The 23975-nt window shown below is 44.6% G+C and overlaps 1 protein-coding gene across 4 annotated transcripts in view; it reads left to right on the top strand.

Moving 5' to 3' along the window:
• CERS6 (ceramide synthase 6) overlaps positions 1 to 23975 on the top strand; it is a 694449-nt gene that overhangs the window by 263000 nt on the left and 407474 nt on the right. For all 4 annotated transcript variants that reach the window (XM_063933582.1, XM_063933580.1, XM_063933579.1 and 1 more), the window contains exon 3: positions 20973 to 21103. In XM_063933582.1, the coding sequence (XP_063789652.1) occupies positions 20973 to 21103 (131 nt within the window). The remainder of the gene's footprint in view (positions 1 to 20972; positions 21104 to 23975) is intronic.

Below are 23975 nucleotides of genomic sequence, written 5' to 3'. Positions count from 1 at the left end.
ACCAAATGTGAAAAATCTGGTTTTACTTTGCGGTTTGGCTATGTAGAGGGTCTGGCAAAGTATACTGTGCTTAGCTTGACAAGTTGTATTGTTGTGAGCCACTTCAATACGCTCACTTCTGTTTCATTACCATACAGTAAAGAAAAAATGTCCCCTACCTTCCATTTTGTAAAAGCCCAGTCTACTCCGCATCAAACCCATTTCTCTGAGGGGGTAAAACAATGATTGGCCCCACACCTGAGTAACAATGTGCCCCTTCAAGTACCTCTAGCCATTGTGTGACAGAACAGGGTAATACTGTCAAAAATAATGCAATGCTGCTTTGGCAACTCCCTTTCCTGGAGGTCCATGTAGAGGTAGGTCCAGGTAGGCATGGCACTGTGCATTGCATAACTGTGACTCTGCCCAATGACATGTTGGTGCAATACATTGCTGAGGGCGGGTCCATGATGGCACAATTCATAGTACATTACATTATTATGCTACTTGCCCTGTCCACTTCAACTGAGAAGTGTCAGGAAGTGGGAGAGTTTACCACTTTCCCAGAAGCTAGGAAACTGTCCCGCAAATCCAAGAGTGGGCAAGAAAGCTACATGCAGGCTTCGACTGGCCCACAGGGGTACAGGCTGATAAAGCTAAATATTTATCGTATATAATACCCTTTATGAGGTCTAAGAACACCGTACGCTATTTATGTATGAAGTACCGTAAGGGTACGCTAGTTGCGTAACAATCGCTTTGCCGTGATCGAGACGCTCAAGCGTCACGTTCACTCACGGCCAAGAGATCACAGGCAGGCACGTTATTGGCTGTTAACTAAAGTAATGATTCGCTGTAGCGTAGCGAACGCTCGGGACCACGAGGAGATCACCAGCGGAGCTGACGCTCACTATATTAAACCTTTGTATCTAAACCATAAACAGTGTATTGTGCAGTAAAACCTTAGTGTAATATTAGAGAGTAAATGCAACACAGTATAACCTTATTACCTTAAAAGCTGTTTGAGCGTCACCGACGCTCTGAGAATACTTAATACTATAAGAAACACACAGATACCTAGGCTTAGGGTCCAACGCCTAACATATATATTTTGAATGATATACTTGTAAAAGAATTAATACAAATACAAATCATACACTACAACATAACATAGACTAACTAACCAGGTAACTACACAGTAAATACAATACAATTAAGTTTAAGAGAAAAATGAGAGAAAGAGAAGAGAGAGAGAGATATGGCCCATAATAACAAGAGAGAAACAGTATGATTACGGAGAAAAACTTACGCACAAAGGAAACGATCGCATGCGCCTCGATATCCAGCTCCCGATTATCAGCAATGAGAACCGTTGAAGAGAGTGAACTGGGTATGGTCGGCCTGCCTATTTATGCCCCACACACAATACAATTCAATGGTCCCTACAATCTCATTGTTCATTGGACACAGGAATTCGGCTTCGCATTATAACAAAAGGTCATAGGTTGATTCATACAGGTGGGCTGTGACTATTTCCAACTGCTCAGGTGGGAGGGAAACTGGGTTTCCCGCCGCATGGGTAATAAAGTGCAAATAAAGTAAATGTTCATAAACTTCTTATGTCCATAACTATTCGCACGAGCGATTGATCTGCTTCAAACCAACACCGGAATATTTCTAATTAAATATTCTTCCGATGGATACTAAACACCACTGTATTACTCCTGTCTGACCCTTCGTATCAAACAAAGAGGGATTTCTCTGTTCATGAACATTCTATATTAACCAAACTTTCAGAATCTATCAAAGGGACCATGATCTACAAAATACATTATTAGTGAAAATATGTAATGATTGAGTCGCACGCTACGATCGCATAAACTCTACCGTAAATACGCATACCATGCGCCTGCGGGTGCCCGCGACTGTGAGTATGCGCACGTACGGGAGAGCGTACGCATGCGCAGCACGGACCAGTATGAGGTGCAAATATGGCAGTGTGTGTAGAGATATTTTTCTGACTTTGACAGTCCACCCTTTGGCAGTCAATAATAACTGCCACCTTCTAAAACATTTCAAAAGGAGAAAAATATATGTCAGGGGTTAATTCATTTCCATGGTTGGGTAAGGGAGGAGAGAGGAGTAGGTGGGAAGAGGGTATGACCTAGTGAGATAGCAGAAGCATGTGTGTATGAGTCCATGTTTGGGGGGTCATGTATCATCGTGCCGTACGTGTTGTAAATCAAGCTTCGAGGTATTGCGAAGTATACATTTGAATTCCTTCTTATCCCGTGGTACGGGTCTGTGGATGGGCTGTCAAACTTTACCGAGCTCTTTTCGGTTTTGGTTGTAACAAAATGGGGAAGCACATTTTAGTTGATGATACATGAATGGGGGAGATATGTGATTGCTGATATCTGTGCCTGTATTCCCTATCGACTATGTGTGTCATTACCTGTGGGTTGTAGAAATGAAGAAAAGACATAATTACGGTAAATGCGGTGGTATTCTATGTCAGGTAAATGTACAGTCGTCGATTGAGGTTTTGTTCGGTATCAGTTGAAAGTCGTCTTCTTTGCGCTGTTTTGCCCATTAGGTGCGAGCAAAAAGCTTTGTCAATGCCAATAGATTTACAAAAATGTTGGGCTAGCGTGAGTTTAAGAATTCTAGGGAAACTGGGGATCCATGGCAAAGTTCATCAAATGTCCGTATCTAAAGTGGTCAAAACTTCTTCTTTGGTCAATCCGTTGTCTGTATAGTGTCTTGTCAACTTCCTCGTCCAAGGGGGTCTTTTTATCTTGGAGAAAAACAGAAAAACAGGTGAAAGAAACGGACCGTAGAAATCGCATTTTCATCACATCATTGTTTCTACATTTGGGTCATAAATCAAGTCCAGGTTAATTACAGTTTCCTCACTCCTTAAACTCATTACCCTAGTACGATGATTGCACTTCATTAAAGCCTGACCGCATCTAAATATCAATCCAATCGATATGACAACACCTAAGATACATAGGAGAAACTTCCCAACATCCATTATGACTCCTTGAGCCCAGTCTCCTAAACCAGAAAACCAATTTCGCGGGTTCAACCATGACACCCAACCAGTCAGCTCATTACCTACAGCAGCAAGAGTGAGATTGTGTCTCCTGCGAAATTCCCACTTCAATTGGAGAATATCGTCCATCTTTTGGTCTATGACCTCGACCGGATCCTCGGTGCTATTCGTAATATATGTGCAACATTTCACGCCGTATTGTGTTGCCAGTGTGACACAATATCCGCCTGTCACTGCTGTGAGGTAATTGAGAACCATTCTATGCTGTACCAGTTCTGTTTTGTAAGCCTGAAGTTCTCTTCCAGTATACCTAAACGTGTCATCATACATTTCAGTGATAATATCTAACAAATTTGCGAGCGCCGATATGTATTTATAATTCAGCACTCCTCTAGCGGTGCGGGTGAAATCTAACGCGATTAAGAATTGAATCCCGGTGGATTCACTTATCAGATCAGAGGCCGGATGCTCTGTCTTCTCTATCAGGTGCCTTTTAACAACGTGCTCGTAATGGGTGTGAGTATAAGGAGCTTGGGCACCACGGTGTATGTCTTTCATTTTGTCATGTGATACAGTCATTACTTCAGGCAGTACTTTTCCAATATAACACAATCCTTCAGAGTTTGGGGCAAGCCACTTGTACGCCTTTCTCCCGCATATGAAATATGCATCATCGGGGAGAACATATGGGACGGAGTAGGACATAACCATATTACACACCTTCCATGTGAAATCTCCTAACCCTAACTCTTCCATCTGCTTAGTACACGTATCAGGTTGTACGATATGTGCACAGTATCCTGGTGATACCTCTCCAACTTTAGTAATCTTATTTCCTAAGGTATACCTATACCGGAAAGATTTTCCTCTACTGGCTATGTGGCGTACAAGCTCTGTATCTGTAGGCATTCTATCTGCTCTATGCGAAAAGATCATGGTGTGGTTACTCCATGACACTTCCCAATTTCCCGGTTTTCAGGGATTGGAGATGTTGAAACATAATAGGGACCTATCCACATGGTATTGGTGGAGCTTCAAACTAGGAGGGCTGGAGATATTAAACCTCCGGTCCACCGGTCTCCCACCATTTAACTCAAGTACCTCCTCTATCGTTAAAGGAAATGGTACTAGCCCTGATTTGCTATGACCCTGAGGTACTTGAGAGCATACCCAACAATCTGTTTTGTTTAACACATTACCCACTAAGGAGTGATAGTCACTCAATGGATGCCGGTCCATATGGATATTAAAACTGGATTGGCATTTCTTAATGCACCCATCCTCAATGACATTGTTACAGAGCCTACAGATACAGTTTTCTTCAGCTAACAATCCTTCACAATTCCTTCTATGGTCAATGCTATCGGATCGTTTTCTGATACTCGCCTTTGCTTGTTGATTATGTTGTTCTCGGAAAACTACGCCTCCATCTTTATCATCAGAACCCATTCCAGAACCTCTCTCGACCTCCATGGTACTCTCGCCGGAACAGACTGCTCTGGTCAACATCATGGTTAACAGGAAAATCCGGATCACAGTCTCTTGGGGCAAGTCCATCTTATAGGAGGAAACGGAGAAGAATGAGAAGGGGGAAAAGAATAATTGAGGGAGATGGGATGGGAAATTGGAGAAAAACAATAAAAGGGAACAGGGGATCGACAACTGCTTTTGATCTTGTGGTTCTCGATGCTCAGGTGCCGCCTTAGTCCTCCTGGAACAGACACTCTAGTGATACAACCTCTACCGTCTGTTCCTTATCACAGGACTTCTCTGGATCAACGACCTTCTTACAGTGGGACGAATGAACCCAAGTCTCTCTCTCAGCAACCTTCAATGCTGTAGTGCTAGTCAATAAGACCTGGTATGGTCCTTCCCATCTGTCAATAAGGCAACCTGAGCGTAGAAAATTCCGTATCATTACATAATCCCCAGGTTCAATGTCATGACAATTACTATCTGGTAAATCAGGAATCACTAACTTCAGATTATCATTTTGATTCCTCAACTGTTTACTCATGTTAATCAAGTATTTTACAGTTACTTCATTGTTACACTTCAAATCATCCTGAGGGTTAATCATAACATGCGGTTGTCGACCAAACAAGATTTCAAAGGGAGACAGATTAAGAGGGGACCTGGGAGTGGTTCTGATGCTGTACAGTACAATGGGTAAAGCTTCTGGCCATGTCAATCCTGTCTCTGCCATCACTTTACTCAATTTATTTTTAATAGTGCTGTTCACTCTTTCGACCTTCGCACTCGCCTGTGGACGGTACGGAGTGTGCAGCTTGCTATCAATTCCCATCAATTTACACATTCCTTGAAAGACATCACCTGTAAAATGGGTACCCCTATCACTTTCGATAATTCTAGGGATACCATATCTACATACAAATTCCTGCACAATTTTCTTCGCAGTAAACATAGCGGTATTTGTGGCCGCCGGAAATGCTTCGACCCAATTTGAGAAAACATCTATACAAACAAGTACATATTTCAAATTTCGACAAGGGGGTAATTGAATGAAGTCAATCTGTATTACCTGGAAAGGGCCGCCGGCAGGTGGGATATGGGATGGTTCTGTAGGTATTGCCTTTCCAATATTCTTTCTCAAACAGGTAAGGCACGACATTGCTCTTTTACTCGCATGAGAGGAGAATCCTGGGGCGCACCAATATGCTCTTACCAACTTGCACATCCCTTCCTTGCCTAGATGAGTCAGCCCGTGAGCTGCTTCAGCCAAACATGGAAGATATGCTCTGGGGGCCACTGGTTTACCATGTCCATCCGTCCAGAGTCCTGAGGACTCCTGGCCATATCCCTTTGCCTTCCAGACTGCCTTTTCCTGTGTGGAACACAAATTTTGCATCTCACACAACTTCTGTGTGTTGATGGTATTAAATACCATCAGTTGTGTGGTGTCTGTCTGTCTGGGGGTAGCAGCTGCTAACTTAGCTGCTTCGTCTGCTCGGCTGTTACCAAGCGATACTGGGTCTTGGCTATATGTATGTGCTTTACATTTGATAACAGCCACTCTGTCGGGTTCCTGTATCGCTGTTAGAAGCCTTTTTATGTGAGCTGCATGCGCTACCGGTGTACCAGCTGCCGTCATGAAATTTCTGAGGCGCCATAGGGCTCCGAAATCATGGACTACCCCGAATGCGTATCTAGAATCGGTGTAGATATTGGCTGATTTGCCCTTAGCCAATTCACATGCTCTGGTTAGGGCGACCAGTTCAGCAACCTGGGCTGAGTGAGGTGGGCCTAGCGGTTCCGCTTCTATGGTGCCTTGGTCATCTACGACTGCGTATCCAGTACACAAGTCTCCCGAGTCTGACTGTCTATGACAACTACCGTCCGTGTAGAACGTAAGTTCTGCATCTTCCAGTGGGTTGTCACTGATGTCAGGCCTTGCGGTAAAATTTTGGGTCAAATATTCTATACAATCATGAGTATCTTCCTTTGTATTAAATCCTCCTTCCCCAGTACTCTCATCCTCCACCCTTTGGGTCTGTCCAGACACACTTGGGAGATATGTTGCAGGATTTAATGCACTGCATCTCCTTATGGTGATGTTTACGGGGGCCATTAGTGCCAATTCCCATCTTGTAAACCGCGCTGATGAGACGTGCCTGGTTTGGGCAGAATTTAACAAGGCTGACACTGCATGCGGTGTATGAATTGTGAGGTTGTGACCTAGCACGACGTCTTCGCTTTTCGTTACTAGCAATGCTATTGCAGCAACGCTTCGCAAGCATGTGGGGAGGGATCGCGCTACCGTATCTAGCTGAGCGCTGTAATATGCTACTGGCCTGCTGGCATCACCGTGCTTTTGGGTTAGTACGCCTGCCGCGCAACCAGCACTTTCTGTTCCGTATAGTTCAAAGGGTTTCCCATAGTCCGGCATACCTAATGCTGGTGCCTGCGTTAGGCACTGTTTGAGTCTCTCAAATGCTGCCTCAGACTCGTCTGTGTGCGAAATCCGATCAGGTTTGTTTGAGGAGACCATCTCCTGCAAAGGTAACGCTAGGATGGAAAACCCTGGGATCCAGTTACGGCAATACCCACACATTCCTAAAAATGTTCTGATCTGTTGCTGGGTTTGTGGCAGAGTCATGTCTCTAATTGCTTGAATTCTATCAGCGGTCAGGTGTCTCAGTCCTTGTGTTAAACAGTGTCCCAAATATTTTACCTTAGTCTGGCATAATTGCAACTTGTCTTTGGAAACCTTGTGTCCTGTGTCTGAAAGATGAAACAGGAGCTGTTTCGTATCCTTCAGGGATGCCTCCAATGAATCAGAACACAGTAGTAGATCATCCACGTACTGTATTAATACTGATCCACTCACTGGTTGGAAAGACTGTAAGCAATCATGCAAAGCCTGAGAAAATATACTTGGGCTATCTATGAATCCTTGTGGTAATCGAGTCCATGTGTATTGGACTCCTCTGTATGTAAATGCGAACAAATATTGACTGTCAGGGTGCAGAGGTACCGAAAAGAAAGCGGAGCAGAGGTCAATAACAGTGAAAAATTTCGCAGTGGGAGGGATTTGCATTAGGATGACAGCTGGATTTGGCACTACGGGGAACTGACTCTCAACTATTTTGTTAATCCCCCTTAGATCCTGCACTAGCCGGTAACCCCTCCCCCCACTCTTTTTCACAGGGAAGATGGGACTATTAGCAGTGCTGGACGTTCTTACCAGAATGCCCTGTTGTAGCAAGCGCTCTATTACTGGGTAAACTCCTAACTCCACCTCTGGCTTCAGAGGGTACTGTGGGATTTTTGGAGCTATCCTACCAACTTTTACTTGTACAACTACCGGAGCTACGTTTGCCATTAATCCAGTGTCCTGTCCATCTTTTGTCCAAAGTGACTCTGGTATCTGAGATGTCATTTCTTCTACTTGGGAGGGAGTCCTATTTGTCATAGTGGTATGTGACATTAATTTTGACGGGGAGTCTAACATGTCTCGTACTTCCTGAGCGTGATTCTCAGGTATGTCCAAGAATACACCTTCAGGAGTACAATAAATGACGCACCCCATTTTACACAGTAAGTCTCTTCCCAGGAGATTGGTCGGTGCCGATGCAGCCAGCAAAAAGGAATGCTTGGTATGTAAAGGCCCTATTGTAATCTCTGCTGGTTTGCTAACAGGGTAATGCTGGACTACTCCTGTTACTCCCACGGCTGGAATTGTCCTACCAGTGGTCCTCATGCCCACTGTCGAATTTATCACTGATTTGGCCGCCCCTGTGTCTACAAGAAAGTTTAATGATTTACCAGCTACATTGATTGCAATTTCTGGTTCACTTCCAAGACTTGCAATCAATTTTACTGGCTGCAGATTACAGGTGTGGCCACACCCCTATTGGGTATGGTGACCTCCCTGAATCCCGCTGGCAGCAACTACTTGTGAGGGAGTTAGCTGGGAACTACCAGAGGTTTGCCAATCTCTGTTTGGGGGGTATCTTTTTGTTTCCCCTGCATGTGGCTCATAACTCCGTTTCTGCGGACCTTGCTCCCAATGTCGTGTGTCGTGTCGTTGTCTAGGGGATTGGTATGAGTTTCGTACATTCTTTACTCTACAATCTCGTGCCATGTGTCCCTGTTTATGACAAGAATAACAAGTAACCACACTTGACTTACCCACGGGGTTTGGTGATACAAACAAAGGCTGCCTTGTGGTCAGGGCCTGTATACTTACGGCCATTAACTTATCACTTTGTTGTTCCCTGTGTCTGGTGATGTTCCTATCGTGATCAATAGCAGCCTCTCTCAAAGTAGCCACAGACAGACCTCGCCAACATGGTTGTGTGGTCTGTACCCTAGTCTTCAATGACTCTTTTAAACCATCCATCAGTACCGATACTGCTACTTCTCGATGGTTTATGTTTGTTTTGATGTCCTCTATGCCTGTGTATTTTGCCATTTCTGATAATGCTCTGTGAAAATACTCTGCAGCTGTCTCTGACTCCTTCTGTTTAATGGAGAATATCTTGTTCCATCTGACTACCGCTGGGAAATATTCTTTTAACTGTAAGTTTATTCTTTTTACATTGTCTTTGTTGTACACATCTGTAAGAGGTACATCCTGATCTAATCCGCAATCAGCTAAAAATTGAGTTGCGTCAACATTGGAGGGTAAACATGCTCTCAGCAATATCTGCCAGTCTTTATTGTTGGGCTCTACAGTGTTACCTAAGTCTCTGATGTATTTTTGACTGGCAACTAAATCTTTTCTAGGGTCAGGGAATTCAGACACGATGGTCCTTAATTCCATTCTGGAAAATGGGCTATACATGGCAATGTTCCTCACAGGGGTGACCCCTGTTGTGTCAGTTTTCCCATTTGGGATCGCTATTACCCTAACAGGATTAACTCTAACAACATCACTCTGTGTGGGTTCTACAGCCTGTGGTGAAATGGCTTCAGCATAGTGTATGGTGCCGTACTTACCTGTAGACACGACCTCACCTATCCCTCCGCTAGGGGCCTTTGTTACTAATCTCGTGGGTGGAGCTGTGCCTACTGTGGTCTCTGCTATGGTGGCTGCTAGAGAGAGCGCTGAAATTGTTGCCGATTCATCTTCTTGATCACACTCCTGAGGAAAGTTCAAAACAGGGTACAACTTGCACGGGTTAATACTTGCATTGGTTAATTGGTTAACATTATCTTTAACATTTACACAGTTGCTAAGTGTTTGTGTGTTACACCTTAGTGCGTCATTCTCCGCAACCAATTTCTCTCCTGATATGTATGGTGGCGGTGGGGCCGTGGCTATCAGTTTTCTGATTGAGCCAGATCCCGCCGCCTGAGCCAATCCTCTCTGTATGTCACCTTCCTGCTGCCACAACTGCAAACAATCGTAATGTTTGATTCGTCTCTTTGTTGATTTAATGAGACATATCCTTCTCCTTAAATTCGTTAACACCTCTGTGCTGAAGCTACCTACTCTTGGGAATTTCTCCCCGTCATGTACTGTCATTCTCTCCCATTCATCACATAAAGCTTCTGTGTGACTTCCGTATTTCTCACACATTACATACCTTGCCGACCCAATTAGTCGGTTCACTGAATCAACCCGAACCGAGGTTGATCGCCCCCTACCTGAACAAGTGGCCCCCATAGTTCGAAGGTGTTGCTTTATTTAACCAATCCTTACGCAAACCAAATGTCCAAAATAGGCTGACGGTGGCGGTTTACCGAGTACCCCACTCACTCGCCCACGCCGACCAATATGACCTGATCACACCGATATGGTGCTGGCGTACTCGACCTAGGGCCCCTGCGACCTGAACCTCTATTTACTGGAACCTGTGAGGGTGCTCCGAAGAACACTTACTCTTTCCAGTAACTATTGGTTGCTGGATAGTTCCTGAGTGAGCAGCGAACTTCCCTTAAAATAAAAAAAAGTTACACAAATCACGTTAGAATGTACAAATAGCGTTTATGACCTTCGTACACAAATAGTACCGGTCAGGTTTACTAATGCACACAATTACGTGCGGTACAATCGTTTAGTACACAAGCAACTAATCTTATGTACTGAGCGACCAGTGGAATCGAAAATTACGGCTGCGAATTCCTTCAGCCAGAGCTTATATGGCCTATATGGGTGTTGCACCAACCCTTTCTTGGTGTTGTGCCTGTGGACTGTATAGCGGACTTCCTTGTCTGCTGTACCTGAACCTGTTGGTCTGCTATGACCTCCTGGTCTGTTACAGTATGACCTCCTGGTCTGCTACACTCTAATGCTCAAATTGTATATTTAACCAGGGATGCCTCCCTAGCCACCATGTACGTCACTTACACGCATGTACCTCACGAGAACTCGACTTTTCTTGTGGTTCAACCTGTAAAATTGTATACAACACACTCACTCACCACATGTACACTTTTGTTTCTATTTCTATTTCTGCGCAGAAATGTCTCTTTAGACCAGATGTGTTACAAATTAGGAGAAGGATCTATTAATTTAAATTTGGAATTAAAAAAAAAAATTTTTTTTGCGCGATTTATCGCCTGGCGTTATTTACCGCGTGGCGCTACTTATCGCGTTGAGAGGAGAGAAAAAAAAAAACTTGTGATTTGAGTTACGTGGGCGTACCCGTACGCTCCGTTGCGTAATATACGCTGCGTGCGTCGGCCCTTGGATTGCGTACGCAAGTCTCAGTCTTTTGTTAGAGACACGTGTACGCAAAGCAAAGATCCACCGTGACACAATTTATACGTTTATCAACTATAGAGCTGGCAAACAGGAGAGTGACATACGAAAATACACCAATGAAAAGGAAATGCAGATATATATGTGTGCGTGCGTGTGTACGCAAGACAGAAAAATAAACAGTTTTAAAAAGACACTATTGTTTTGTTCTTACCTCCGGTTCCCGGATTCCTTCAGCACCCTTTACTAAGAGAAGCAGACGCTTATCCAAACAGCACTACGAGGAATATGATCTCCCGCCCTTTGCTGCTGGATAATGTCTGCTGAAATTACCTAGTGCAGATATGTGAAGGACAGGGCGAGCCCCCAATTGATAAAGCTAAATATTTATCGTATATAATACCCTTTATGAGGTCTAAGAACACCGTACGCTATTTATGTATGAAGTACCGTAAGGGTACGCTAGTTGCGTAACAATCGCTTTGCCGTGATCGAGACGCTCAAGCGTCACGTTCACTCACGGCCAAGAGATCACAGGCAGGCACGTTATTGGCTGTTAACTAAAGTAATGATTCGCTATAGCGTAGCGAACGCTCGGGACCACGAGGAGATCACCAGCGGAGCTGACGCTCACTATATTAAACCTTTGTATCTAAACCATAAACAGTGTATTGTGCAGTAAAACCTTAGTGTAATATTAGAGAGTAAATGCAACACAGTATAACCTTATTACCTTAAAAGCTGTTTGAGCGTCACCGACGCTCTGAGAATACTTAATACTATAAGAAACACACAGATACCTGGGCTTAGGGTCCAACGCCTAACATATATATTTTGAATGATATACTTGTAAAAGAATTAATACAAATACAAATCATACACTACAACATAACATAGACTAACTAACCAGGTAACTACACAGTAAATACAATACAATTAAGTTTAAGAGAAAAATGAGAGAAAGAGAAGAGAGAGAGAGATATGGCCCATAATAACAAGAGAGAAACAGTATGATTACGGAGAAAAACTTACGCACACAGGAAACGATCGCATGCGCCTCGATATCCAGCTCCCGATTATCAGCAATGAGAACCGTTGAAGAGAGTGAACTGGGTATGGTCGGCCTGCCTATTTATGCCCCACACACAATACAATTCAATGGTCCCTACAATCTCATTGTTCATTGGACACAGGAATTCGGCTTCGCATTATAACAAAAGGTCATAGGTTGATTCATACAGGTGGGCTGTGACTATTTCCAACTGCTCAGGTGGGAGGGAAACTGGGTTTCCCGCCGCATGGGTAATAAAGTGCAAATAAAGTAAATGTTCATAAACTTCTTATGTCCATAACTATTCGCACGAGCGATTGATCTGCTTCAAACCAACACCGGAATATTTCTAATTAAATATTCTTCCGATGGATACTAAACACCACTGTATTACTCCTGTCTGACCCTTCGTATCAAACAAAGAGGGATTTCTCTGTTCATGAACATTCTATATTAACCAAACTTTCAGAATCTATCAAAGGGACCATGATCTACAAAATACAATATTAGTGAAAATATGTAATGATTGAGTCGCACGCTACGATCGCATAAACTCTACCGTAAATACGCATACCATGCGCCTGCGGGTGCCCGCGACTGTGAGTATGCGCACGTACGGGAGAGCGTACGCATGCGCAGCACGGACCAGTATGAGGTGCAAATATGGCAGTGTGTGTAGAGATATTTTTCTGACTTTGACAAGGCGAAACCTCCTGCTCCAAGGATCAGGTTCCAGACTGTGCACTTTAATTATACATCATACATATGTTACCTTATACTGGACTATGGTGTATTTTCTACAGTGCATTGCTGTTATTAATCTGTTATTAAACTGGTACATTATCATGTATGCAGCAGCTGAATTTACTGTATATATTTATGAAGGGGCCCAGATGTTGCACTCTCTAATGGTTAGTCAAACCAATGATGTGTCAAGCCACACCCCCTCTGTGGACTGGCCACACCCCTAAACATGGACCCCTACCACTACATTCCCCCTGTGTGCCCTACATGCCCCAGTCCGACACTGGCTACATGTGTGTGCTTGCTTGCATTTGTAGTTATACAGGCATCAGCATGCATGCATGAACACTCATAGGCTGCCAGTACTTGCTTGTTCTATATATTGAAATCTTTTTCCTAAAGGTCAGACATACAAGGAGGGGCACAGTGCTAGACTTATTGGATTGCAACTCTGTAGGATGCCCAACCATTTTTCTCATACTACCTAGAGGATGCTGGGGTCACATCAAGAACCATGGGGTATAGACGGGATCCACAGGAGACATGGGCACTTTAAGACTTTCAAAGGGGTGTGAACTGGCTCCTCCCTCTATGCCCCTCCTCCAGACTCCAGTTTAGAATCTGTGCCCAGGCAGACTGGATGCACACTGAGGAGCTCTACTGAGTTTCTCTGAAAAGACTTTATGTTAGGTTTTTTATGTTCAGGGAGAACTGTTAGCAACAGTCTCCCTGCTTTGTGGGACTTAGGGGAGAGAAGTCAGACCTACTTCTGTGAGTTTAAAGGCTCTGCTTCTTTGGCTACAGGACACCATTAGCTCCTGTGGGTCTGATCGCTAGGTACGCCTAGATGCTCGTTCCCAGAGCCCTCCGTCACCCCCCTTGCAGAGCCAGAAGTCAGAAGATAGGTGAGTAGAACAAGATCAGAAGACTTCAGTGACGGCTTTGAGGTACCGCATAGCGGCCGTGCTGCACGCCATGCTCCCACACTCAGCGGCAATACAGGGTGCAGGGGGCGGGAGGGGGGGGGTAGGGCGCCCTGGGAAGCATTCTAACCTCAAATAACTACCTGGCAAGAGCGGACTAAGTGTCAGGGCACTGTCCGGACCCCTGCCAGTATAAAAAAAGTTTTTAAAAAAGAGCGGATCTGAAGCGCGCCATTACGGGGGCGGGGCTTAGCCCTCACAGCACACGCCATTTTCACTACACAAGGCTGCAGAGACGCTGGTCCTTCCTCACACTGCTGTACAAGTAACAGGGTACAAAAACGGGGGGGGGGGGCACAGTGATTTTGGTGCATTATATTAACTTATAAAAGCACTGCAGGTCTGGGACATTGTCTGTAGTGTTTTCAGTCCGGGAGTAGGCGCTGGGGTGTGAGCTGGCAATATCTCCCTCTGTGTCTCTCTGACAGGCTTTACTGTGGGTCTGTCCCCTATAGGCCCAGTGTATCTACGTGTGATGGGTGCACGTGTGTCGGCATGTCTGAGGCGGAGTGCTCTTCCCAGGAGGAGACTATGTTAGGGACACAAACGGCTGTGGGAGTGATCCTGTCGGCACCGCCGACACCTGATTGGGTAAATGTTTTGAGTGCTTTGAATGCAAATGTGGCTCTGATAAATAAAAGATTGGATAAAGCTGAGTCTCAGAACCAGGCTTGGAAGAAATCCATAGAGGATGTGTTGTTTCAAGTCCAGATCCCCTCGGGGTCACAAAAATGTTAATTTGCCCAGCTGGCAGACACGGATACCGACACGGACACTTAATCAAGTGTCGACTATAGTGATGCCAGATTAGATCCAAAACTGGCAAAGAGCATTCAGTACATGATTGTGGCTATAAAAGAGTTATTACATATCACTGAGGACCCTACTGTTCCTGATACTAGGGTCTGTATGTATAAAGGGAAGAAACCTGAGGTAACATTTCCTCCCTCTCATGAACTGAACGCGCTTTGTGAAAAGGTTTGGGAAAATCCTGACAAAAAGTTTCAGATTCCCAAAAGGATTGTAGTCGCGTATCCGTTTCCCTCTGGGAATAGGGGAAAATGGGAGTCACCCCCCATTGTGGACAAAGCTCTGTCACGGCTGTCCAAAAAGGTGGCTCTCCCGTCCCCTGACACGGCAGCCCTAAAGGATCCTGCGGATCGTAGACAGGAAAATACATTGAAATCCATTTATGTCACCACGGGTACGCTACACAGACCAGCCATTGCATCTGCGTGGGTGAGTAGTGCTATCAAAAAATGGGCAGATAACTTGTCATCTGAAATGGATACCCTGGATAGGGATAGCATTCTTTTGACACTAGGTCATATCAGGGACGCTGCAGTCTACCTAAAGGAAGCTGCGAGAGATATTGGCCTCTTGGGATCACGGGCCAATGCCATGGCAGTCTCAGCTAGGAGAGCATATGGAGTCTCTACCATATAAAGGTGGTGTGTTGTTTGGTGACGGCCTCGCTGACTTGGTATCTACGGCTACCACGGGTAAGTCATAATTTTTACCTTATGTGCCTGCACCACAAAAGAAAGCACACTACTATCAGATGCAGTCCTTTCTGCCCCATAAATACAGAAGGGACCGAAGGTCTTCCTTCCTTGCTACTAGAGGAGAGGGAAAAGGTAAACGATCACTGTCCGTGGCCGGTTCCCAGGAGCAGAAGTCCTCCCCGGCTTCTGCCAAGTCCACCGCATGACGCTGGGGCTCCTCTGCGGGAGTCCTCATCGGTGGGGGCACGTCTCAGGCTCTTCAGTCAGTTCTGGGCTCGTTCGGCCCTGGACCCATGGGTTTTAGAAATAGTGTCCCAAGGGTACAAACTGGAGTTTCAAGACGTCCCCCCTCACTGATTTTTCAAATCAGCCTTACCAGCTTCTCTTCCAGACAGGGAAGTGGTATGCGCCGCAATATAAAAATTGTGTCACAATCAAGTCATTGTCAGGGTTCCCCCGTCGCAACAGGAAGAAGGCTTTTATTCGAGCCTGTTCGTGGTCCCGAAGCCAGACGGCTCAGTCAGACCAATCCTGAACCTCAAATCCCTCAATTTCTACCTAAGAAAGTTCAAATTCAAGATGGAATCTCTCCGGGCTGTGATCTCCAGTCTGGAGGAGGGGGATTTTATGGTGTCGGTAGACATAAAGGATGCCTACTTACATGTTCCCATTTATCCTCCACAACAGGCTTACCTGAGGTTTGCAGTTCAGGATTGTCATTACCAATTTCAGACGTTACCGTTTGGTCTGTCCACGGCTCCGAGGGTTTTCACGAAAGTAATGGCCGAAATGATGGTTCTCCTGCGAAAACAAGGAGTCACAATTATCCCGTACTTGGACGATCTCCTGATAAAGGCGAGATCCAGGGATAATTACTGCAGAACATTACGCTCTCCCTGACAATTCTGCAGCAACATGGTTGGCTCCTAAACTTGCCAAAATCGCAGTTGGTTCCGACGAGATGGCTGTCATTTTTGGGAATGATTCTGGGCACAGAATTACAGAGAGTTTTTCTTCCAGTGGAAAAGGCTCTGGAAATTCAGAACCTGGTCAAACAAATTCTGAAACCAGCAAGAGTGTCGATCCATCAATGCACTCGGTTGCTGGGGAAGATGATGGCGGCCTACGAGGCCATTCAGTTTGGCAGATTCCATGACAGAGTGTTTCAGTGGGACTATTGGACAAGTGGTCCGGGTCCCATCTGCACATGCACCAAAGGATAACCCTGTCCTCAGAGACCAGAATCTCACTCCTGTGGTGGCTGCACAGCTCTCACCTCCTAGAGGGACGCAGGTTCGGAATCCAGGACTGGATCTTAGTGACCATGGATGCGAGTCTCCGAGGCTGGGGAGCAGTCATGCAGGGGGAAAGCTTCCAGGGAAGATGGTCAAGCCAGGAAATGTGTCTACACATAAACGTTCTGGAGTTAAGGGCCATTCACAACGGCCTTCTGCTAGCGGAACATCTTCTTCGCAATCGGCCGTCTTGATTCAGTCGGACAAAATAACAGCAGTAGCGTACATAAACCGCCAGGGTGGAACAAAGAGCAGAGCGGCAATGGCAGAGGCCACAAAGGTGCTCCGTTGGGCGGAAAGGCATACATGCGCTATATCAGCGATCTTCATTCCAGGAGTGGACAACTGGGAAGCAGACTTCCTCAGCAGACACGATCTCCATCCAGAAGAGTGGGGTCTTCATCAAGAGGTCTTTGCAGAAGTGACAAGTCTTTGGGGAATTCCTCAAATAGACATGATGGCGTCTCGCCTCAACAAGAAACTTCAGAGATATTGTTCCAGGTCGAGAGACCCTCAAGCAATAGCAGTGGACACCCTAGTGACACCGTGGGTGTTTCAGTCGGTGTACGTGTTCCCTCCACTTCCTCTCATTCCAAAAGTGATAAAGATCATAAGAAGAACAAAGGTTCAAGCGATCCTCATTGTTCCAGATTGGTCAAAGAGGGCTTGGTATCCAGATCTTCAGGAATTACTCATAGGAGATCCCTGGCCTCTTCCTCTGAGGGAGGATCTGTTACAGCAGGGGCCGTGGGTTTTTCAAGACTTACCGCAACTTCGTTTGACGGCTTGGAGGTTGAACGCCGGATCCTAGCCCGAAAGGGTATTCCCAAGGAAGTCATCCCCACTCTTATTCAGGCCAGGAAAGGAGTAACGTCTAAACATTACCACCGTATTTGGAGCAAATACGTGTCTTGGTGTGAATCCAAGAAAGCTTCTACGGAAGAATTTCAGTAAGGATGTTTTCTCCATTTTCTACAAGCCGGTGTGGATGCGGGCCTAAAGTTGGGCTCAATTAAAGTTCAAATTTCGGCTTTATCGGTTTTCTTCCAAAAACAATTGGCCTTCCTTCCAGAAGTTCAGACCTTCGTGAAAGGCGTATTGCACATCCAACCTCCCTTTGTGCCCCCTGTGGCACAATGGGATCTTAACGTGGTGTTGCAATTCCTTCAATCTCATTGGTTTGAACCTTTACAGGAGGTAGAGTTGAAATTCCTTACTTGGAAAGTGGTCATGCTGTTGGCCTTGGCATCCGCAAGGCGGGTGTCTGAATTGGCGGCCTTGTCTCACAAGAGCCCTTATTTGATCTACTATGAAGATAGAGCAGAGTTGAGGACTCGTCAACAGTTTCAAAGTGATTTCATCGTTCCACTTGAACCAACTTGAACCAACCTATTGTTGTGCCAGTGGCTACTGACGCTTTGCTGGAATCGAAGCTTCTCGATGTAGTAAGAGCTTTGAAAATTTATGTCGCCAGAATGGGTCAGTTTAGGAAAACAGATGCTTTGTTTGTCATGTATGCTCACAATAAAATTGGGGCTCCTGCTTTCAAGCAGACTATTGCGCGCTGGATCTGTCATACGATTCAGCAGGCTCATTCTACGGCTGGATTGCTGTTACCGAAATTGGTGAAGGCCCATTCTACCAGGAAGGTGGGCTCGTCCTGGGCGGCTGCCCGGGGGGTCTCGGCATTACAACTTTGGCGAGCAGCTACTTGGTTGGGTTCAAACACCTTTGCGAAGTTCTACAAGTTTGATATCCTGGCTAATGAGGACCTCATGTTTGGTCAATCGGTGCTGCAGAGTCATCCGCACTCTCCCGCCCATTCTAGAGCTTTGGTATAAACCCCATGGTTCTTGATGTGACCCCAGCATCCTCTAGGACGTATGAGAAAATAGGATTTTAATACCTACCGGTAAATACTTTTCTCTTAGTCCGTAGAGGATGCTGGGCGCCCGTCCCAGTGCGTACTGTATCTGCAGTTATTAGTTGTGGTTACACACATGTTGTGTTACGTTTATAGTCAGCCTGTTGCTGATGTTGTTCATGCCGTTGACTTGTGTTGTGTTAAATGCCATGTTGTACGGCATGCTTGAGGTGTGAGCTGGTATGTATCTCACCTTAGTTTAACAATAAATCCTTTTCCTCGAAATGTCCGTCTCCCTGGGCACAGTTCCTATAACTGGAGTCTGGAGGAGGGGCATAGAGGGAGGAGCCAGTTCACACCCCTTTGAAAGTCTTAAAGTGCCCATGTCTCCTCTGGATCCCGTCTATACCCCATGGTTCTTGATGTGACCCCAGCATCCTCTACGGACTAAGAGAAAAGGATTTACCGGTAGGTATTAAAATTCTGTTTTTTCCCCAAACCCCCTACTCTCTCCGGAAGTTCGGTCCCAGTGTCGAGTAGTCTCAGTGTTAGAGACTTTAATAGAGGTGCTATATTTATTAGCTTTACTTTATTTTTTGTTTTATTCCGTTCTGCCAGGCATGACAGTAAAAGCACTGTGCAGTCTGAGCTAGTTCATTTGTCTGAATTTTTTTTTTAACTAAAATGATCCGGATTGCCATGCACTTTGGCAAACTGACGCTTTACACATTGCATCTGCATGCTTCCCATTTGTACAAGTTAGGATTGTGGCCTGAGATCTAGGGGTTTTAATTCATGTGCTTTATTGTGCAGGTACTTTTCAGGGGGTGGGGCCTAATCACAGGAGGCGTGGTCTTGCAGATAAATTTGTATTTTAAGCGCCTCCCTGGCCACACTGCAGCCCACCACCAGCTTTGGACTGGCCCACAGGGGTACAGGGGAAACCACCGGTGTGCCCCACTGCCTGGGGCCCCACCTCCTCCGTTAGGGATCAGGTCGCAGACTGTGCAATTAAAAGATACATATGTTACGTTATACTGCACATAACTATGGTGTATTTTCTACAGTGCATTGTTGTTTTTAATCTTGTACATTATCATGCATGCACTAGCAGTATGTACTATATTTATTTATCAAGGAGCCCAGACCATTCACTCTCTAATGCTTAGGCAAACCAATGTGGTGGCTGACCACACCCCCTTGGAGACTGACTACACCCCTAAACATGGGCCCCAATCACTGCATTTTCCCAGTGGGCCCTTTATGCCCCAGTACAAGACTGCGCACCACACAGCAACGTGTGCTGGACTGAGGAGAAAAACTGCAGCTGCTGCTGCCAAGTAAGGGGTGGTGGTGGTGGGGAGTAGCTGGTCCCCCACTGAGGCACTCCATCGGACCTGGGCACGGCTAATTAGTACACTCTCCCCCTCTCTCGGCGCCACTGATTGTGTGGTGTGTTGACCTTTAATAAATTGCGCAGTTTACAAATTTACACAGAGTATAGAAAAACCTGCAATTTGAGTAATTAACACTTTAGTAAATCTTCCCCAAAGTGTTTATTGCCTACAGCCTTTTAATGACTTCATAGGCTTATGGATATTGATTTCGATTATACAATGATGCTCCAGGTAAGTCACTGCTTTCTATTTATAGACTGTATTCTTGTGAATATTGTAATTTAATTGTGTAGTTGTCAGATGGACTCTTCGAATTGCACTTCTGTTGATAAGGCAATTTATTATTATTGCAGGGAATTTTTACTGCATACATTTGTTAACATTTTCCCTTTCAATTACATTTTACCTGGCAATTTAAGTATTATTTAACCTCTTCAGGGATACTGACACATATGTGTGCTTATACTTAGTGGTTATTTTTAATTGCAAATTTTTTTTACGTTTAAATATATATTTATAACGAAATCGGTCAATATATAGAACAATTTTTTTCCTAACTTGAAATGTATTATCTTTTTAATATAATCTACAAAAAAATTATTAAAATTATATATAGCTCTAACCCTGAAGAAGTCAATGCAGATCAATGTACTGTAAGTGGCTGTATTCTTAAAACAATACCAGTCGCTCTACGTAAATAGCAATAGAGTTTAAATTGTATTACATACTGTATATAAACTACTAAAAACTGATACATCAAGAACCTGTCACAGCCAAAAATACAGTAGGTCCATAAATGCTTAATATAGATTATAAATGAAAAAATATTGTTAGTGTGAGATATTTATTATTGGTATTCTAAAATCTCAATAAAACCAGATTTGATAATCCTTGCAATGCAATATAACATATTGTGTACTTTACAGCATCCTGATGAAAAGAGACTAGAGGGGCTTTCGAAGCAACTCGACTGGGATGTGCGCAGCATTCAACGCTGGTTTCGGCAGAGGAGGAATCAGGAAAAGCCGAGTATTCTAACTCGTTTTTGCGAGAGCATGTACGTGACTCCTTTCTCTTGCTGTATTTTACCATGTGCATAATGTTGTACACATACAAGTGTATTGATGGCTACGCTATCTTACAAGTGATATATTTGTGTTAGTATGTGGTTGGAGTTAAAACAGAATAATTGACAATGAACATTGGCGGGCAGCACGGACGGTGTAATGGTTAGCATTACTGCCTCACAGCACTGAGGTCATGGGTTCGATTCCCACCATGGCCCTAACTGTGTGGAGTTTGTATATTCTCCCCGTGCTTGCATGGGTTTTCTCCGGGTACTCCGGTTTCCTCCCACAATCCAAAAATATACTGGTAGGTTAATTGGCTCCCAACAAAATTAACCCTAGTGTGAATGTGTGTGCGTGTACATGTGGTAGGGAATATAGATTGTAAGCTCCACCGGGGCAGGGATCCAGGTGAATGGCCAAATATTCTCTGTAAAGCGCTGCGGAATATGTGTGCGCTATATAAATAACTGGTAATAAATAAATAAAATAAACATTAACATGGGCAGTGGTTCCCAAATGTGGTCCTCAAGCAACACTAACAATCCGTGTTTTAAGGATATCCATGCTTAAGCATTGGTGACTTAATTAATTATCTCATCCAGTTTGATTATACCATCTGTGCACAAGCATAGTTTGCCTTAAAACCTGGGCTATTAGGGGTATATTTACTAAATTGCAGGTTTTTAGAACTGGGGATGTTGCCCATATAAACCAATCAGATTCCAGCTATTATCTTCCAGAAGGTGTTAGATAAATGCTAAGTAGAATCTGATTGGTTGCTATGGGCAAAATCTCCAGTTCTAAAACCTGCACTTCAGTAAATATATCCCTTAATGCTCCTTGAGGACTGAGTTTGGGAACCACTGTCTTAAGGGGTCCTGGATGATCAAAGTAACAGTAATCGAAGCAAACTAAAACTTCCTATGTTATCTTATCTCTGTGAACTCTGATCAAAAGTGCATGTGTATACTTAGGTGAAAATCTTCTTTATACTTCAAGTTTTTAAAACTGTAGTTAGGAAGGGCACCAAGGTGGGGAAGGAGGGGCAGAGAACAAGGTACCTGGGCCTGTCTAAAGGCTCCTACTCAATGGAGCGTGGCTGCGTCCCCTCTGCTCCCTGCTCCTTCAAGTGACCACATTCGCCCCCACAACAGTACTAGATACCACCCCATGTCTCAATGGTCCTGGTTTTGGCAGATGAGAAAATCCGGGATGCAGATATCAGATATAATATTGAGAAAAAGGAATGTGGAGGACTTATGGGAATGAGAAAAATATAAATTACGTAAATTGTGGCCTCTTGTAACAAGACAATTGCTCTGATGTAGCACATTGTTTCTCTCCAGCAAGCTGTTTTTGGTGTTATGATGGCCCCTGTTCCCCGACATGCTTCCACACTCTGGCACAGCCTGTTGGACTTCACAAATCTTCGGGTATTGATGGTTGAGCATTCCAAGCCAAAGCTTCCATATCTGTCAATCTTTGTGTGCTTCTATGCAGCTGGTACTTTTTGATTGGAACATTCATGTATGTGGACAAGATATGTACAGGAAAGTAGTTTCACTGTGCAGTGTCTGTGGACAGTAGACTGCATTGTATTTGCTTCACATGTCACCTACTTGACTTAGGCACCATGCAGGTGGTGGCAGCTGGGAAGCTTGTGACGGGCACCTACATTGCCTAGCAGGTAATCCATCCCTGCACTGAAGCTTTTGTAGGAAAAGAGATGTGAAGAAGCATGTGTCAGTGTAGGTGGTGAAACAAAAGCTTTGGGAAATAATGTTAACAAAGAAAATCTATTATATAATTCTGCCTAATGTCTGTCTACCACAAGCACAGACACAGACTTGGGGGGACAGATCATTGCACACACATGAAGGTCTTACATATGTCGCAGTAATGGCCATCATCAGAGACAAACACACAACAATGTCGGGTGTTGGCGGGTGCTTTGACAAATGAAACCACTTGGTTATGAGAGAGAAAATAAGGAGACAAAGAGAGACAGAGAGCTAATGATTTGGTGGGGGGGGGGGGGGGTTTAGAATGCGAAGAAAGAGAAAACAGGTTAGGAATGCAGAGAAAAAAATTGGGGAGCGCAAAATTAGGGAGGGAAGATAGAGGGAGAAACCGGGGGGTAAGAGAGAATGGTTGGGTAAGAAATGTCAACAGTCATTATGTCGCCATGAGCATGATAAGATAATTATAATATTGACCTTGACCATGTTGGCAGTTATCATGTAGACAGTAATGAAATATCAACGTTAGAATGTTTACATTTTGTCCTGGTTGCTAAGCGGTGAGTTACTGTCTCCTGGTGGCTGCAATAGCATCTTCTGGGTCCTGGAGATCAAGTGGCATTTCGGTAAGTATTCAAGCTATGCCTTACCCTCCCTTTAGTGCCTACCCATAATCTCTCTCCCTCCGCAGCCTAACCTAACCTCCCAGCACAGCCTAACCCTAACCCTTCTGTCTGCAGCCTCACCCTAATGTTGACATCCTGGTAATGTCGACACTTAGTCTGTTGACATTCTAAGAATGTTGACATCTTGCCTGTTGACATTTTTACAATATTAGCATCATAACTGTCAACATTCTGGTGTCAACATTATGAAAATCAACCTTGTTATTGTCGACCTTTTGACTGCCTCCCAATAGAGAGAATAAGGGACAAGGAAGAGAGAGACTGGGAGAGAGTGAGATAACAGTAGGGAGTTGGAGGGAAAACGGGGAGAAGGTGGCTGAAACGAAGCATTGAGCCGATGAATTATTGATGTATGGACCCTCTTAGGCTGCACACATTGTAGCAGATTACTAGTGTACCCCCCTTAAGGTAGCAGAACACACTACAACTTGCTT

The sequence above is a fragment of the Pseudophryne corroboree genome, chromosome 7 (assembly GCF_028390025.1).
Source record: "Pseudophryne corroboree isolate aPseCor3 chromosome 7, aPseCor3.hap2, whole genome shotgun sequence".
In the NCBI taxonomy this organism is placed as follows: domain Eukaryota; kingdom Metazoa; phylum Chordata; class Amphibia; order Anura; family Myobatrachidae; genus Pseudophryne; species Pseudophryne corroboree.
Note: the sequence above shows the minus strand (reverse complement) of the source record. Positions and strands in the feature narration are given on the sequence as shown.